This window comes from Myxocyprinus asiaticus, chromosome 38 (assembly GCF_019703515.2).
Source record: "Myxocyprinus asiaticus isolate MX2 ecotype Aquarium Trade chromosome 38, UBuf_Myxa_2, whole genome shotgun sequence".
Lineage (NCBI taxonomy): Eukaryota > Metazoa > Chordata > Actinopteri > Cypriniformes > Catostomidae > Myxocyprinus > Myxocyprinus asiaticus.
The window spans coordinates 29,291,657-29,308,813 of NC_059381.1; the positions used below are offsets into that span (position 1 = coordinate 29,291,657).

General features: G+C 40.3%; 1 protein-coding gene across 3 annotated transcripts in view; it reads left to right on the forward strand.

The window, feature by feature from the left end:
* Positions 1-17,157, forward strand: part of LOC127429013 (delta-sarcoglycan-like) — a 152,133-nt gene that overhangs the window by 12,873 nt on the left and 122,103 nt on the right. For 2 of the 3 annotated variants that reach the window (XM_051677738.1, XM_051677741.1), the window contains exon 1: positions 14,120-14,347. In XM_051677738.1, the coding sequence (XP_051533698.1) occupies positions 14,120-14,347 (228 nt within the window). Of the gene's footprint in view, positions 1-14,119; positions 14,348-17,157 lie in introns of those variants that run through there. The other variant, XM_051677740.1, reaches the window with a different exon arrangement.

Genomic DNA, 17,157 nt, shown 5'->3' on the forward strand with positions numbered 1-17,157 from the left:
TATTTTGGTTTGAACATTAAGCGTCCAAATGTGAACACTTCAGATGTTACAACATCTAATGCTTAATTTCCCTCTGCTTCTCTGTCTATCTATATGAGTTAGTATTAACATATGGGAATAAAGCAAGTTTCTTGTATCCTTATGCTATAATAATTAACATCGGCCATAAACACATTGTTGTATTATAGTCCCCAAACATTTATGATAAAAATATTTTTTCATTACAACACATTATAAAGTGCACAATAACAGTTCAAATGAATGCACAGATAAATATAAATTCACATAGCATACTCTTAAATATTTGTAAACTGTGTATTATATCAAACATCTTTCCCTTTCAGAAAATAACAATTCTTACCTGGTCATCTGAAATGTATGCCTTGCTGCCGTCCTTACCCTGTCCCTCACTGTGATATATCCAAATAAGCCAAAAAAAAAAATAAAAAAATAAAAATAAAAAAAATAAAAATAAAAAACACAAAAAACAAAACACACACACACACACACACACACACACACACACACACTTAAAAAATGATTTGACTTGAATTCTGTACACACATGACTTTGTGGCAACACACAGCTCCAATGCCATCAAGTTTGCTGATGATACGACGGTGGTAGTTCTGATCACTGACAATGATGAAACACTGGTGTCAAGAGCACAACCTCTCCCTCAGCATCAGTAAGACCAAGGAGCTTGTGGTGGACTTCAGGAGAAAAGACAGAGAACACAGCCCCATCACCATCAATGGAGCACTGGTGGAAAGAGTCAGCAGCTTCAAGTTCCTTGGTGTCCACATCACTGAGGAACTCACATGGTCCGTCCACACTGAGGCCGTTCTGAAGAAGGCTCACCAGCGCCTCTTCTTCCTGAGACGGATGATGAAGTTTGGAATGAACCACCACATCCTCACACGGTTCTACACCAGCACTGTAGAGAGCATCCTGACTTGCTGCATCACTGCCTAGTACGGCAATAGCACCACCCTCAACTGCAAAGCCCTGCAAAGGGTGGTGCGAACTGCCAGACACATCATCGGAGGTGAGCTTCCCTCCCTCCAGGACATCTAAACCAGGCAGTGTGTGAAAAAGCTCGGAGGATCACCAAAGACTCCAGCCACCCGAGCCATGGGATACTCTCACTGCTACCATCAGGCAGGCGGTATCGCAGCATCAGGACCCGCACCAACTTCATGACAGCTTCTTCCCCCAAGCAATCAGACTTTCGAACTCTTGATCGCTCACGATACATATATCAGCACCGCACTTTATTAGACTCAGACTGGACTCACATTTTATACTTCACTTAATAACACACTGGCAACTGACATCAACGGACAACTGAATGTCAACAATGTTGGGGCGGGGGGGGGGGGTACTGTGTATTTTTATTGTATACAGTATTCTTATTTTGTGTAAACTGTACATTGTATATTATTTTTTTTGTATACAGTCTTCTTATTTTGTGTATACTGTATATTGTATATTATTAGGTGTATATTGTATATTGTGTTGTGTAACAAGATGTGTAAACTGTGGCTGCAAAAAGTGTTTGAACACTTTTAAATGTGTCACATTTAAAAATGTGTGAATGTCATTGCATTATATGACAAAATAACAAACATATTGGCATTTGTTTGAAAGAAAGATCGCACAAAAACCCTTTGGACACATTCTGGTTGTCAAACGTTAGTGGATATTTCAGGGGAACTGATTTCATACATTCTCAAAAAATGACCTTGGGACCACCTCTTCAACTATGGGGCATATTTGGGCTGTCCTCTGCAAGTAATAATAATAAAAATACTCCAATTATTCATAAATAATATTGTATATTTACAATCTTATGATGAATAGAATAGTAATAAAAAAAAAATAAAAAAAAATTTGTTGTCCAAACTTTTTAACCATGTAACCTGCTTCTGTTCACTCCATCTCCCTCCAAATAGTCTTATTTTATTCCACTAGATTGCCTGAAGTACTAGAAAAAAAGATTTGTTCTATCACAAAATGCCAATCTGAAATGTAGGTGGCACTCTAACGAATTTTAGACCTCACAGATGTGCTTGTCCATATACATTCAGTCTAATTTTCAGTTCATGCACCACCCTCATTGTTTCATTGAATATATTGACCTCTGAGTGGACTAGAAGCTCATTCTAGGAGTCTAGAAAGCTGAGATCCTCCCCTTTGTGATGATGTATAATATTTTATCATCAGTAGTTTATAACAAATATTTCTGATTATTTGTTTAGCATGCTTCTCCTGCTGGGCCGCATATTTTGTTCTGACATGTAAGATAAAACATTGGATTATTCACACAAGCAAACTCACAGACAAGTAAAAAATGGCTATTTTTTATTAAACTGCCTAAGGTAAACACAGATATAACATTTGTAGCTATTTGGGGCTTACAGCAGCAGTGATTGGCACATAAAAGAGACATTTGCATTTGATGTCTTACAGATATCAATCTTTCAAATCTTTCCTGAGAATGAGAGCTTTCATTTGATATACAGTATGATTAATCTATTTAAGTGCTATTTGAAAGACTTTTATTTTCATATTAATATTTCTACCACATGATTCTAGGTGGTGCTGATTTGCGATGCAAATGTTTTTAGGCCTTATTTTGTTATTTCATGTAAAATGCAGAAGTAAATTTATATTTAAAAAGTTCAGATTCTAAGCTTTCAAACGATACCCCATATGCCTGACTTACGTATTCAGAGACTTGAACATGTTAAGCGTAAACTTTTTCCACGACATAGCGTCCCTTTTGGATCTACCAGCAGGTCTGCAGAGTTAAAGAGGTTTTTAATATTAATTGCAAAATTACTTGAAAAGTGAAGTTTTGAGGAAAGGTCTAGCATCATTTGTTTGCATGTGCCACTTGCTGTGCTATTTTTATTTTTTTCTCCCCAATTTGGAATGCCCAATTCCCAGTGCCCTCTAAGTCCTTGTGGTGGCATAGTGACTTGCCTCAATCCAGGTGGCGGAGGATTAATCTCAGTTGCCTCCCCATCTTATCATGTGGCTTGTTGAGCATGATACTGCAGAGACCTAGCACATGTGGAGGCTTCACACTATTCTCCATGGCATCCACACACAACTCGGTGTGCCCCACCGAGAGCGAGAACCACATTATGGTGACCACGAGAAAGTTAACCCAACGTGACTCTATCCACCCCAGTAACTGGGCCAATTGGTTGCTTAGGAAGCCTGACTGGAGTCACTCAGCACACCCTGTATTCGAACTTGCAACTCCAGGTGTGGTAGTCAGCGTCTTTACTTGCTGAGCTACCCAGGCCCTGCTGTTTTGTTTTTTACTGCAATTAACTTAATTTATTGTGTAAGTGTGTGGATTAAGTGGATTAAAATACTTTTTGAGGCCACAGTATGTTCTAGCAAGTGTATTTTGCTATGCTGTGAGGTAGTTCTTCTTAAGCTATAAATCTTTTTTTCACATTATTTTGTTGCCAGTCCCTGTTACTGTACAGACTAACATCTGTAGTGTTTGCCACTGAGAAGGGCGGAACATTGACACTGAATTTCACAGATGAGTAACTCGCCATCTCTGCTTCTCCCCAAGGAATTAGCAGTGTAGTGTGGTGTTTTAACTTTGACCTGTCCCTCAGCTACTCATTTTACAGTTGTGTGAGAAGTAAAACAGTAGTCAACTGGTTTGGCTTCAGGAACCAGTTTTTACATTGAACATCAAATGGCAACCCAACACAATTGTTATTATTATTATTATTATTAATTAATTATCAAAAATGTATTATATTTATTTATGATATTTACTAAGGCAGTAATTCATTGTACAAAATATATTGTGGTCACTTCACTGCAAGTGTGGCCATCTTTAATGTAGTCTAGGTCATGTTTTCGTTTGCCTTGCATAGTTTTGTAGATGTTTTTGCGGATGAGTGGATGTCAAACAACCTGTCCATTTTGGCATTTGCCTAGTTTTGATAACCTCTACCAAGTGACAGATGAATTTGTGCCAAGATACCAAAGAGTTTGATTGGAATGCCTTTGAGATAAACATTTTTTCCTACCTTTGGTAAGCCTCTTTATTATTCTGTCCTACAATAAATGCACAATTATATGGTTAGTTGCATTTTATTAAATGGATTCAAAATAATTTTCCCCATTCCTGTCTACAACCCCATCAATACAGACCTGTGACTAATTTTTCACCAGAAATCCACTAGAATCACTGTTTCAGAATGTCTTCTAAAATGAGTAAGACAGTGACTGACCTTCTTTCTTCTCTTAGCTTAATTTTATTTTATTATAGCTTCCATTTTATTTAGTCATCTTTAATTTTTTTGTTTTATTGCTGTTGAGGGAACCCTGGTTGTTGTTTTCAACTCACTAAGGATGCTTTGTGGAAATGTAATTTAGCGTTCAGATCATGGTTGTAGCCAGGAAATTACTTTTTGGTGGGCCTCAATAAAACATTTTGTGGGCCTCAATATCGGCCACATTTATTTATTTTTTTTTAAACAAATTTTCCTTAAAGGAATAGTTCACCCCAAAATGAAAATTTGCTTATAATTTACTCACCCTCAGGTCATCCAAGATGTATCGGAGTTTCTTTCTTCATCAAAACAGAATTTAAGATTTTCAGGATTTCATTTCAGGCCTCCTCCTTTAAACAATGCAAGTGAATGTACTCCATTTTTTGACGGTCCAAAATGCATATTTAGGGTGCATCAAAATAATCCACACAACTCCAGTCGACAAAAAAAAAGTTCTTCTGAACCCAAACGATTGATTATTTTTAGAAACAAAACAACACTTATATACTTTATAACTACAAATGTTCGCTTCCGTGCATCTCTGAGATGCGCGCTCGCGAGAGGGATGACATAAGCTCATTGGTAAAGTCACGCGTCATGTGGAGGACGAGGCAGGAAGCGCTTCATTGTTTACAAGAGAAACGTTCACAGACCGCAGACCAAGAGCCGTTCACAAACCAAAACAGTCCAAAACTATTTCAAAACAATATAAAATAAAATAAAAAATAATTTCCAAATAATAATAATAATAATAATTAAAAAAAAACATTACTGCAGTAAATAACCATCCTTTATTTTTTCAGAGCAATGCCGTTGCGTTATCTACTTGTGCTTTTTCTTTAGCAGAAATATATAGGCTATATATGACTGTCAGGAATTCAAGCCACACAAGTTGTAGTTAGTGAAACCAAGTGCGAGAGCATTTACTGAGATTCACAGGATTTACACAGTGAGATCAATGATACAGGTATATCACACAGAAGAGAAGCTTCACAAACTTTTGTGCAGGCAGTAATGAGCGATTGAATTGAGTGCAGGTGTGGTGAATTAGAAATTGGGTGATGAGGAGCGGAGCGCTGAGGGAGGTGCAGAGACCGAGGGAGGCGTAACAATGACAAAGTTTTCACACAGACCTGAGTTCGCTGGAAAAACAGCACGGGCACAGTCGATGAATTCAGAAATCGACCCTTTGTTTCTTTCAATGGTCTGAAATCCTCAGGGGTAAAATGTTTACAGCACACCGTCCAATATTTGAGAGAATGTAGGGGTGTACTGATATCCAGGTTCAGTGCGATAAGCCAGAGCTTCAATCGCTCATGATCATGTATAAGCAATCAATGAAAAGTTTATATTTTTCCACCGTGCATTTTCTTTGGGGTTTCAGAAAGTTGAAGCATCCAGGATACACACACCAAATTACCATTTTGAACAATACAAATCTACAGCAAAGACAATTAAACTTTTGTACAGCGCTGCTCCTCTTGTAAACAATGACACGCTTCCTGCCTCCTCCTCCACGTGATGCGTAACCTTACCAACGAGCTTATGTCATCCCTCTCATGAGTGCGCATCACAGAGATGTATGGAAGCGAACATTTGTAGTTAAAAAGTGTATATGTATTGTTTTGTTTCTAAAAATAATCAATCGTTTGGGTTCAGAAGGACTTTATTTGTCGACTGGAGTCATGTGGATTATTTTTATGCACCATAAATATGCATTTTGGACCGTCAAAAAATGTACATTCACTTGCATTGTTTAAAGGAGGAGGCCTGAAATGAAATCCTTAAAATCTTAAATTCTGTTTTGATGAAAAGAAAGAAACTCAGATGCATCTTGGATGGCCTGAGGGTAAATTATCAAGGAAAGCACTGATCCGACTGCGCATCTCTGGGGGTCTTCCCGTCGGGAAGAACACCACTTAGTGAACAGATGCCACTTAAAGGCATACAGGCGCCTCGTAGAGGGGGCCCTAGCCTGACTGATCGTGTCTACCACTGCAGGTAACTTCCTGTCCAGGGGCCAGACATGGAGATTCCAGAGGTCTGGTCATGGGTGCCAGATGGTGCCCTGTCCCTGAGAAAGAAGGTCTTTCCTCATGGGAATTCACCGGGGGGGCTGTCACAAGGAGCGTGAGGTCTGTGAACCACATCTGGGTAGGCCAGTAGGGTGCTACCAGGACAACCTGCTCCTCGTCCTCCCTGACCTTTCACAGAGTCTGTGGACTGGGGGAAACACATATTTGCACAGGCCAGGGTGCCAGCTGTGTGCCAGTGCATCTATGCCGAGGGGTGCTTCGGTCAGGGCGTACCAGAGCGGGCAGTGGGAGGATTCTTGGGAGGCGAACAGGTCCCTGTACCTGTCTGAATTGACTCCAAATCAGCTGGACCACATGAGGGTGGAGTCTCCACTCTCCCCTGAGGGTAACCTGCCGTGACAGCGCATCCGCTATAGTGTTGAGGTCGCCGGAGATGTGAGTGGCTCGCAACGACTTGAAGTGCTGTTGACTCCAAAGGAGGAGACGGCGGACGAGTTGTGACATACAATGAGAGCGCAGACCGCCTTGGTGGTTGACATATCCTACCATTGCCGTGTTGTCTGTCCGAACTAACACGTGCTTGCCCTGGATCAACGGCCGAAACCTCCGCAGGGCGAGCAGAATTGACAACAACTCGAGGCAGTTGATGTGCCAATGCAGTCGCAGGCCCATCCACAAGCCGGCGGCTGTGTGCCCCTTGCATACAGTGCCCCAGCCCGTTTTAGAGGCGTCTGTCGTGACCCCTACGTGCCTGGAGACCTGCTCTAGGGGAACACCTGCCCGTAGAAACGAGAGGTCGGTCCAAGGGCTGAAAAGACGGTGACAGACTGGCATGATAACCACGCAATGTGTCCCGCGGTGCCATGCCCAACTCGGGACTCGAGTCTGAAGCCAGTGCTGAAGCGGTCTCATATGCATCAACCCGAGCGGGGTGGCCACCGCTGAGGATGCCATATGCCCCAGGAGCCTCTGAAAGAGTTTCAGTGGAACCGCTGTTTTCTGTTTGAACGCCTTCAAACAGGCCAGCACCGACTGGGCACGCTCGTTCGAGAGTCGTGCTGTCAAAGAGACTGAGTCCAACTCCAAACTGAGGAAAGAGATGCTCTGAACTGGGAGGAGCTTGCCCATTTCCCAGTTGACCCGAAGCCCTAGTCGGCTGAGGTGTGAGAGCACCAAGTCCCTGTGTGCACACAACATGTCCCGAGAGTGAGCTAGGATTAGCCAATCGTCGAGACAGTTGAGAATGCGAATGCCCACTTCCCTTAACGGGACAAGGGCTGCCTCTGCGACATTCGTGAAGACATGAGGAGACAAGGACAGGCCGAAAGGGAGGACCTTGTACTGATATGCCTGACCCTCAAATGCAAACCGCAGGAAGGGTCTGTGTCGAGGTAGAATCGAGACGTGGAAGTACGCGTCATTCAGGTCTATCGCCGCGAACCAATCTTGATGCCGGACTCTCACCAGAATGCGTTTTTGCATCAGCATCTTGAACAGGAGTCTGTGTAAAGCCCGATTCAGTACTCACAGGTCCAAGATTGGCCGCAACCCACTGCCTTTTTTCGGTACGATGAAGTCGGTGCTGTAAAACCCCTTCTTCATCTCGGCTGGAGGGACAGGTTCTATCGCACCCTTCCGTAGGAGGGTAGCGATCTCTGCACGCAAGGTAGCAGCGTTTTCGTCCTTCACCAAGGTGAAGTGGATAAAGCTGAAACTGGGCGGACGCCTGGTGAACTGAATCACGTAGCCGAGTCGGACGGTCCGGACCAGCCATCACGACGGATTGGAAAGCGCAAGCCACGCATCTAAGTTCCGTGCAAAGTGGACCAAAGGGACAACGTCATCAGACGTACTGGCAGGTGGGGCCTCGCGGTGGAACTCGTGGTGCCACACCATGTCATGGCCGTGATGAGTCTAGGGACATCGAAGCACTTACCTGGCTCCTTGTGACCACCCCCGGAACAGCCTGGGATGGGGGAGGAAGAGGCATGTCCTCGCAACCCATGGAGACTGTCACATTGGGGGTGGATCTGTGCCACAGCTGGGCGCGCAGGGGCGGAGAGACTGCCGCTGGAGCGCCAATCCTGCTAGGGTAAAAAGGTGGACGGTGGTCGTGATGACGGCTGTGCACACCAGTTATGTGACCCAGGGAATGAGGAAACTGCTTTTTTGCTGAACTGTTGGGCCACTTGGGCATGCGGCGAAATTAAATGAAAAAGCAACAAAAGATTCTCCTCCTGGGCCTCCATCTAGGGATGGAGTGGTCTGTTTACCAGCTCCAAGGTGGGTTTCGTCGTTGCTGGGTCACCCGTCTCAGGGGCGCTTCAAAGCTTCCATGGGTTCTTGGCAGCCAGCCGTGAGACAGGTGGCGTCTGCGTCCTGTGGTGGGCTCCACGCCGGGGCCGGGCCGAAGGGGCGGGTTGCAGCAGATCCGGTGCAGTTACTGAAGGGGGACACCCTTGGTGACGAGCAGATGGGGTGTGGGTTCTTGAGCCGTGCTGGGGCAGGATATGCTGGATAGTCTCCATCTGCTGCTTCACCATCGAGAACTGCTGGGTAAAGTCCTTGACGGTGTTGCCGAATAGGCTAGCCTGGGAGATGGGGGCAGCAAGGAACCGTGTCCTGTCGGCCTCACCCATCTCGACCAGGTTGAGCCAAAGTTGGCGCTCCTGGGCCACTAATGTGGACATCGTCCGCCCGAGAGACCGCGCCGTGACCTCCGTCGCTCAGAGAGCGAGGTCGGTCGCCGAGCGCAGTTCCTGCATCAATCCCGGGGAAGAACTACCCTTGTGTAGTTCCTTTAGCGCCTTGGCGGACTTGCAGGAGAGCCATGGCATGCAGGGCGGAGGCGGCTTGTCCAGCGGCACCGTAGGCCTTGGCCGTCAGAGACGACGTAAACCTACAGGCCTTGGACGGGGGCTTTGGGCACCCACACCAGGTGGCGGCGCTCTGCGGGCATAGGTGCACCGCGAGCACCTTTATCCACCGGGGGATTGCCAAATAGCCCTTGGCTGCCCCACCATCGAGGGTAGTGAGGGCGGGGAAGCTGAAAACATCGGGACCGGGCAGTAAAAAGTGCCTCCCATGACCTTGTCAGCTCTTCATGCACTTCCTGGAAGAAAGGAATGGGGCGGGGCGTGGCTTTGGGCGGCACCGCGAGCCCAGGAACCAATCATCGAGCCGCGAGGGTTCAGGGAAGAGCGGAGGGTTCCACTCTAGCCCGACACTTGTGGCTGCCCGGGAAAGCATGTCGTCATCTCTGCGTCAGCCTGTGACCGGGTGACCGCACCCGAAGGGAGGAGCCCAGCTGAGGCTTCCGCGTCCGACTGGATGAGCCCGCTCTCCGATTGGGTCCCATTGGGGTCCCCAAATCTCCCCCAGTGCTAGCCGTGCTGGCCTCACACCCGTGGGTAAAAGGACAGAGGCGGGGAGCCTCTGGGGTGGCTTGCTTTCTTACGAAGGCAAGCCACGACCGCACCGTTGCCATGGACATGTCCTCGCAATGAGTACATGACCCATCCACGAACACTGTCTCCGCGTGAGCAGTGCCCAGACACGAAAGACAGAGATCGTGACCATCAGAAGGCGAGAGATAACGAGCGCAACCATGAATAACACACAAGGAAAGGCATCTTTAAAAAGTCACGTCTTTAAAAAGACGTTCCGTGTGTCGCTCTTTTAGAGAAATATACTCTTTTAGAGAAATATACTCTTATTTCTGCTGAAGTGCCCAGGGGCATTCTCTGCAGTGCACCAGTGCAGAGGAGGGAGAAGCCGCTGAAATGCGCCGTCGGATCCAGCAGAGGTGAATGAACAGTCGTGGGAATCAGAGAGCATGACCGTTCGGCTCCAAAGAGAAAATCTGAATGAGTGGTTGCATACCAGCTCCTTTTATACTCGTATGTCCGGGGGAGTGGCATGCAAATACCACTCACAATTTTCATTGCCCTTTTATCAAAGACCAGAGGTGTCTCGGGCTCCCAAGCATGACCCCTAATGTCACTACATCGACACAACGTCGAGTGAGTGACAAATAGGGAACTTCTGACTTCAACTGTATATAACTTTGATATATATCCATTTAGGTTCTATGTGAAGGACTTTTATTTGTATATAAATATTTCTATCCCATTACCTATAGAGGGCACTAATTATCAATGCATATGTTTTGAGGTCTTTGTTATCTTAAGTAACATAAATGCAGAAGTGATTGTTATCTCTGAAAAGTTCAGATTGGAAGATTTCAAATGATACCTCATATGCCTGACTTACTGTATGGCTACAGAGACTTTCACATTTATCTGTAGAAATGTTAAAGGGGGTTTAAAGGGTTAAATGACTTGATTGGTTGATTGATTGATTGATTGATTGATTGATTGATTGATTTAGTAATGTTATCAAGTATATGCTACAAAATATCATCCCTGCCATAATATATATATATATGTATATATATGTACATATATATATATATATATATATATATATATATATATATATATATATATATATATATATATATATATATAATGTTCAAAGGGGACTTGATATATGGTCACTACACAATATATGGTCACTGTTAACCTGTAATTACAATTAAAATGGTGTGTCAAGGTCAAGTTTATCAGATAAAAACAAATTACTAGGCACTCAGTATTTTATCTTGTGAGCTGTTCAAGTAAATGTATCTATCTGTAAGAGTGGGCATCTCTTTCTCAGTTTATTACCATTACATACATGTTGCAAAGAAGTTCTTTCCACTGAACAACTTTAAAGGAAAAGTACTGCTCTAGCAAAAACAATGAATGTTAATGTTCTTTATTTTGATAATTGTTTTATATGATTTTAAAAGCCATTGCTAATATTTTTGGATTAAGAGAATCCATTTGAAATGGTTAATTTGATCTGAACTGATGCACTCTATGGTCATTTGCCAGTGGTGGATTTATAGAAAGTATTAAAAGCCAGTATGTAAAATCCAGCAGTCAATAAAAATTTGTTTTTTTTTGCAATATTTTTATTTTGGAGCAACTCGCAATATCCTAGGGTCCCTGCAGAGGAGTATTCACAAATGAATTATGTTGTTTTCCCTTAAATTTTAATAAAAAATATATAAATAAATAAATAAATAAATAAAAATTATATATATATATATATATATATATATATATATATATATATATATATATATATGTCATATAACCCTTATAATTGCCTATATTACACATCCAATCATTCCTGCTGTCCTTTGAGTTCTGCATCATACTGCTATGAAACTGGTAGCAAAATACTCTATGCTAAAGATAAAATGTAGGTTTTAGAAGGGAGCCACTCCCTGGAAAATAGCTGCGTTTTTTTGCAGACTGGCTCAAGCTCAACAGCACATGAGGGTATCCTACAGTCAGAGTATCCATGATGGCTGTGGAGGGATACGCTTCCAGCCCATTGACTTTATTGTGTTCCATTTATTTTTTAACCAGCATAGATTATTGTCTCAGTTAACACTGTCTCTCTGAATATGGCAAAAGTTGCAGACTATCTCAAAGGCACTGTCTCTAAATTCATGATATTTCAGTTTATTTATTTTTTTATTTGTTATTTTTCATTTGTTATTTTTTTATCAGCCAGGGACAAGGTACAGACAGAGAGGACATTAAAAAGGGCTCAAACCAATTGCAGATGATCAAATTCTCCACCATTCAAATACAATTCAACTAAGGGCTGACTTAATTACAGTAAGTCTGACATTTATTTATGATTCCATTTGAAGCTTGGACTATACAATCCAAGGTGTGATAAGGGCCAAATGGGTAGTGTAAAACCCTATGATATGGACAGGTGAAAAATAATTGAATTTTTCATTGCTCTCTTGTACATTGGAAACTGTCTGGAGTCATTTGTTTCAGTGCGGCCTGAATGTGTGTGCATGTCATATGCGATTGACTCTGCTGGCAAAGACTGCAGCTCAAGGAAATGTCTACAGTAAATTGTATTCTGCACAGAGATATTAGTCTATTATTATGACTCTTGAAATGTCTCTTCCTTTAAACCAGACTATTAGAATCAACATAAATGATAGCTATTCAAGCTTTTAACGGTGCAGAACCATATTAACCAAGACTCAAGGGGTTTGTGGGTTGCCGATCAACTGCTGTTCTTTGCACTTTAAACCAAATGCCAAGTTGCATTTAAGGCATTGAGATAAAGTGGATCCCAAAACTCATTAGTATTCGTAGGAAGTGATACATGAGTGTAGAACATTTTTGTTTGATTTTTAGATTGACATTGTTATCTCAAAGGCTATCCAAACATCAACAATGTTTACTGTATAAATCTTTTAAATTTTTCATAGATTTAATTATATTTGTTATAAATTGTATTTATTAAATATGTTTAACTTTATCAAATTTATTCAACGCTATTATCACATTTACCTCGTATGACATTTATGATTGTTTCATTCTGTTCCGTATGATTTCTAAAGACTGTTAGGAAGCATTGCAACAGCACACACAAACACACAAAACAGTAAATGAGTGAAGCATATGTTAAAAAAAAGTTAACCCAAAAATTACAATTCTGTTGTTAGTAACTCACCATCATGTCATTCCAAACCTGTATGCTATTTTTATTTTTATTTTCTGTGGAACACAAAAGTAGAAAATTGAAGAATCTTCACACAGTTCTATTCTATATTCTGACATTTTATCATGACCATGGACTGTCAGTTTACAAAAATTACTATAAAAAAACATCATTTAGTACATTTAAAGTATTTGTTTGTCCTTTTGGGAACTTGACCACCCGTGGTCGCTATAAACTATGTAAACATTCCTCAAAAAATTAAACTTTTGTGTTGTTCCACAGTAAATTAATTAATTACATAAGTAAATGAATGAAAATACATACAATAATGAATATATGAATTAATTAATAAATTCCCCCAAAATTCTCATTTGTTATTTTTCCATAATAAAGAAATAAATAAATCTCAAAGGTTTCGACAATTTAATTTCAGACCAGTTGGCAGAGGATTCGTAGAGATTGCACATATGTCAAAAATGTTACATTTTAGATGCTGTCACTGACATTATATGTACATGTAGAATAATATAACGGTTTTACTGATTATTCGGTACAGCTAGTTGCTTTTTGGAACTATCGTTTATTGTCAAATATCTCTCCCGGTAGTTGCCGATATTTTTTAATTTTTTTTTATTCCTCATCTGGTGAAATATATACTGTATATGAATATATATATATATATATATATATATATATATATATATATATATATATATATATATATATATATATATATATGTGGTGAATATATAGGCTATAAAAATCTTAATTTGGTAAATACTTACATATAGAGCATTGTAACTGGGCCAATTCCCCGGTGTATTTTGGGCTTGTTTATAGTTAAAAGTCCAGCGTTATGCACCAGATATTTTCTGGTTATTATTGGTATTTTGGTTAAACACTAAACTGCTTTTGGAATTTTATTCATTTTGGGCTCTTGTAGCCTCAATGTCTGTGCCTGTCACTGTAAGGAAAGACTAGTAAAGGTTTCATCATTCTATAAGTCGATTAAAAAAACTATTATCCGATTAATCGGTTATCTGCCTCCTTGGTTATTGTATTGGCAAAATCCACTATCGGTGGACCTCTAATTATATGCTTCAGTGTCCATCTAAATGTACAAAAAATTTACACGTACACTTCATGTTTGAATACCTATGAATATGTAGACCACCTTGATGCCAGATGGAAAATTCCATTCACGTTTTTATTTGTGTTTGTTTGCAGATGACCCAGGAACAGTGCCCTCATAGGAACAATGTCCAGAGCACTGAAAAACCACAAGTGTATAAAGTGGGGATCTATGGCTGGCGGAAACGTTGCCTTTACTTCTTTGTCCTCCTCCTCATGATCCTCATTTTGGTCAACCTCGCTCTCACCATCTGGATCCTCAAAGTTATGAACTTCACCATTGTAAGTGTGGGCCCTTTTCCTCTAAACTTCATTACTGCCTGCTGGGTATCGATTCTTTGACTGACTTGAGTAAAACAAAATAACGGGTCTATGTCATATGGACCCACCAATCATGTTGGTGTAATTTCTGAGCCTCAGCCTGGCAGAATACAGCTTTCATTTGCCTTTCAGTGGTTGATCTGTTCTGGCATTCAGGCATAGCTTGGTCTTTGCACTTCACACGGTTCTCTCAGGCCAGCTGCCTCCCTTCTTCCTTTCCTCCCCTATATGTGTTAACTGATCTTTAACATGCTTAAGCCATCTTGTATAAAAACTTATATAAAAAAAAAATAAATAAAAAAAATGTTAAATAGCTTGTGCATGGGGTCAGACACTCCAGACATAAAAATTGAATAAATGCAATGAAATTCCAAGTGCTAACATTCTCTGATTGCTATACACACTGTAGCAATAAGCCCCTGCCAGTTGTATAGTTTGATTTGGTCTATTATTATTATTATTATTATTATTATTATTATTATTATATTATTATTACTATTATTATTTATTAGGCTTGGGATCTGTGCCTTTTTCAAGCATCGATAATCATAAGATTTTCCCGATGATTATCGATATATATCGGCATTTTTTCAGATATAAATTGTTTCCTATTAAATTTGACCCAAATCATTTTCAAAGGACAAAGATTATTTACTCTAGCCATCAATGGATGATACGTATATTGTGTATATGTATCTTTCAAATAGCCTACACAAAGTATTTTCATTTACATGTATGACATTTTGTGGTTTGACAGCTTGAATGAAAGACCTACTCAATGTTACATACAGAGAAATTGCATAATAAATGTTGCCGTTTCTAATCGTTCAGTTTGAGCTTTTATACCAGTTTCATACACAAACCTGCAAACTCATCAACGTCACTTTGTTCATTCTTGAAGAAGTACAAAAACCTTCATAACTTTGGACTGCCATATGCTGCACCACATCGACATGTTCTGTGTGATACCTGTGCCTTTTCTACCCAAGAAAAGCTTCAGTAAATTTTATATCACCCTTGTGGTCTCTCAATGCTATTACACCAGACTGTTAAACAGAATCCCAACTGAGTGAATTGGAAAGCACGCAAATTAGACATTAAATTTAAATGCTGGCTAATTTTAATATATGGATGTCTCAAAAATATATTGATAATATAATGTACCGATCAGTAATGATTATATCGATATTTTAGGACATCCCTATTACTTATGTTCATCATTGGGGCCTCTGGGGCCCCATATAAAATTATTTTCCGATGCTCCGTTTTCCATATAATGAAAGGGGATGGGGATTTATACTGTCAAGCTCCAAAAAGGAAATCAAATACTGTAACTGTTACTTAAAAATAGAAACGTGTGGGTCTTATTTGCAGTCACGAACATTCAAACTGCATTGTGACATAACTATCGTGTGGCTACAGAAGTCTATCTGGTTCTGATTCCTCTTGAAGATTTGGATTCATTAACAAATCCATTAACTAGTCGTACTTTTCAGGATAATTTCAGGAAATATATGGAAATAAGAAATGCAATTTTTATTGCTTTTACTGTCCTCAGTAGTCTGTTGCCCAGTGATGAGATCATTTTAAATTTCAACAGAGCAGATATAAAAAAAAAAATAAAAAAAAATCAGAGATACTTTTAATATAATTCTTGCAAAATACTTTTTAGAAGTATAAATACAAACCAATAACTGGTCCTACTGTAACTACTGTATATTAAATTAAAATTTGAAGCAAGAAAAATGTGTGCTAACATGTTTCATGTATAATATATATATATATATATATATATATATATATATATATAAACAAAACTCATAATGTGCAATACTAAACATCGTCATATTAACAACCAGTCGGTTTAAGAGTAAAGAGATTTAAACATTACATAATACTGTAACATTCTTATTTCATTTCAAGCTGGTCATGATGGATGTCAAATCCACTAAAAAGAACTGTGCCCGTATTCACAAAAAAATCTTAAGGCTAAAAATAGCTCCTAACACAGAAATTTAGGAGCAACTCTTAAACATTAGGGGTGTGTCACTCCTAATTTTATAACTCATAACATTTTCATATAAGACTAATTCATGTAACATTTTAATGCTAAAAGTAGCTTCTAAACCATGACAGCTTAGAAGTTGTCCTGAGGACTTCTAAATCCCTAAGAGTGTCTCACAAACGATCCGAAGCATGACTGCTGTTGTCAATCCACATAAAAACAATATATTAGAATATTATTATGACATTGACCGTTTAAAAATGTATCACCTAAATCACAATTGAGTCGATGTATTTTAATAATATAATATTATACTATTATAAATATTATAATGTTGACATTGACCTTTAAAAAAAGGTATCGCCTGAATTGCGAGGGTGTTTTTATTATTGAAAACGTAGTTAGAGATGCAGTTACTGCTCCCAAAAACTGAAACAATCCAATTACACCGGAGATAAAGGTTTTAAAACTCTGCGCTCCCTGGCCACAGGCAAAATAAAACAGTGTAGCGTGGATGAATTTGGAATTTCTGTTATCCGTCAGCAGAATTATCTATCAAATTATATGCCCTCTCCAGACTGCACATCGTCCGTATTTCTTCCTGTGGAAGCGCAATCTCTGCAGGGACAAAAAGGGGGCATTCACTATGTAGGTATATAGTTGTCTGTCTTAGCTGACAAATAGCATGCAATCCGTGGCCCAAGCATAAGCACCCACCGTCTCAGTGCAAAAAATGCGCCAATGGAAAAACCCTGGCCGGGCAGCA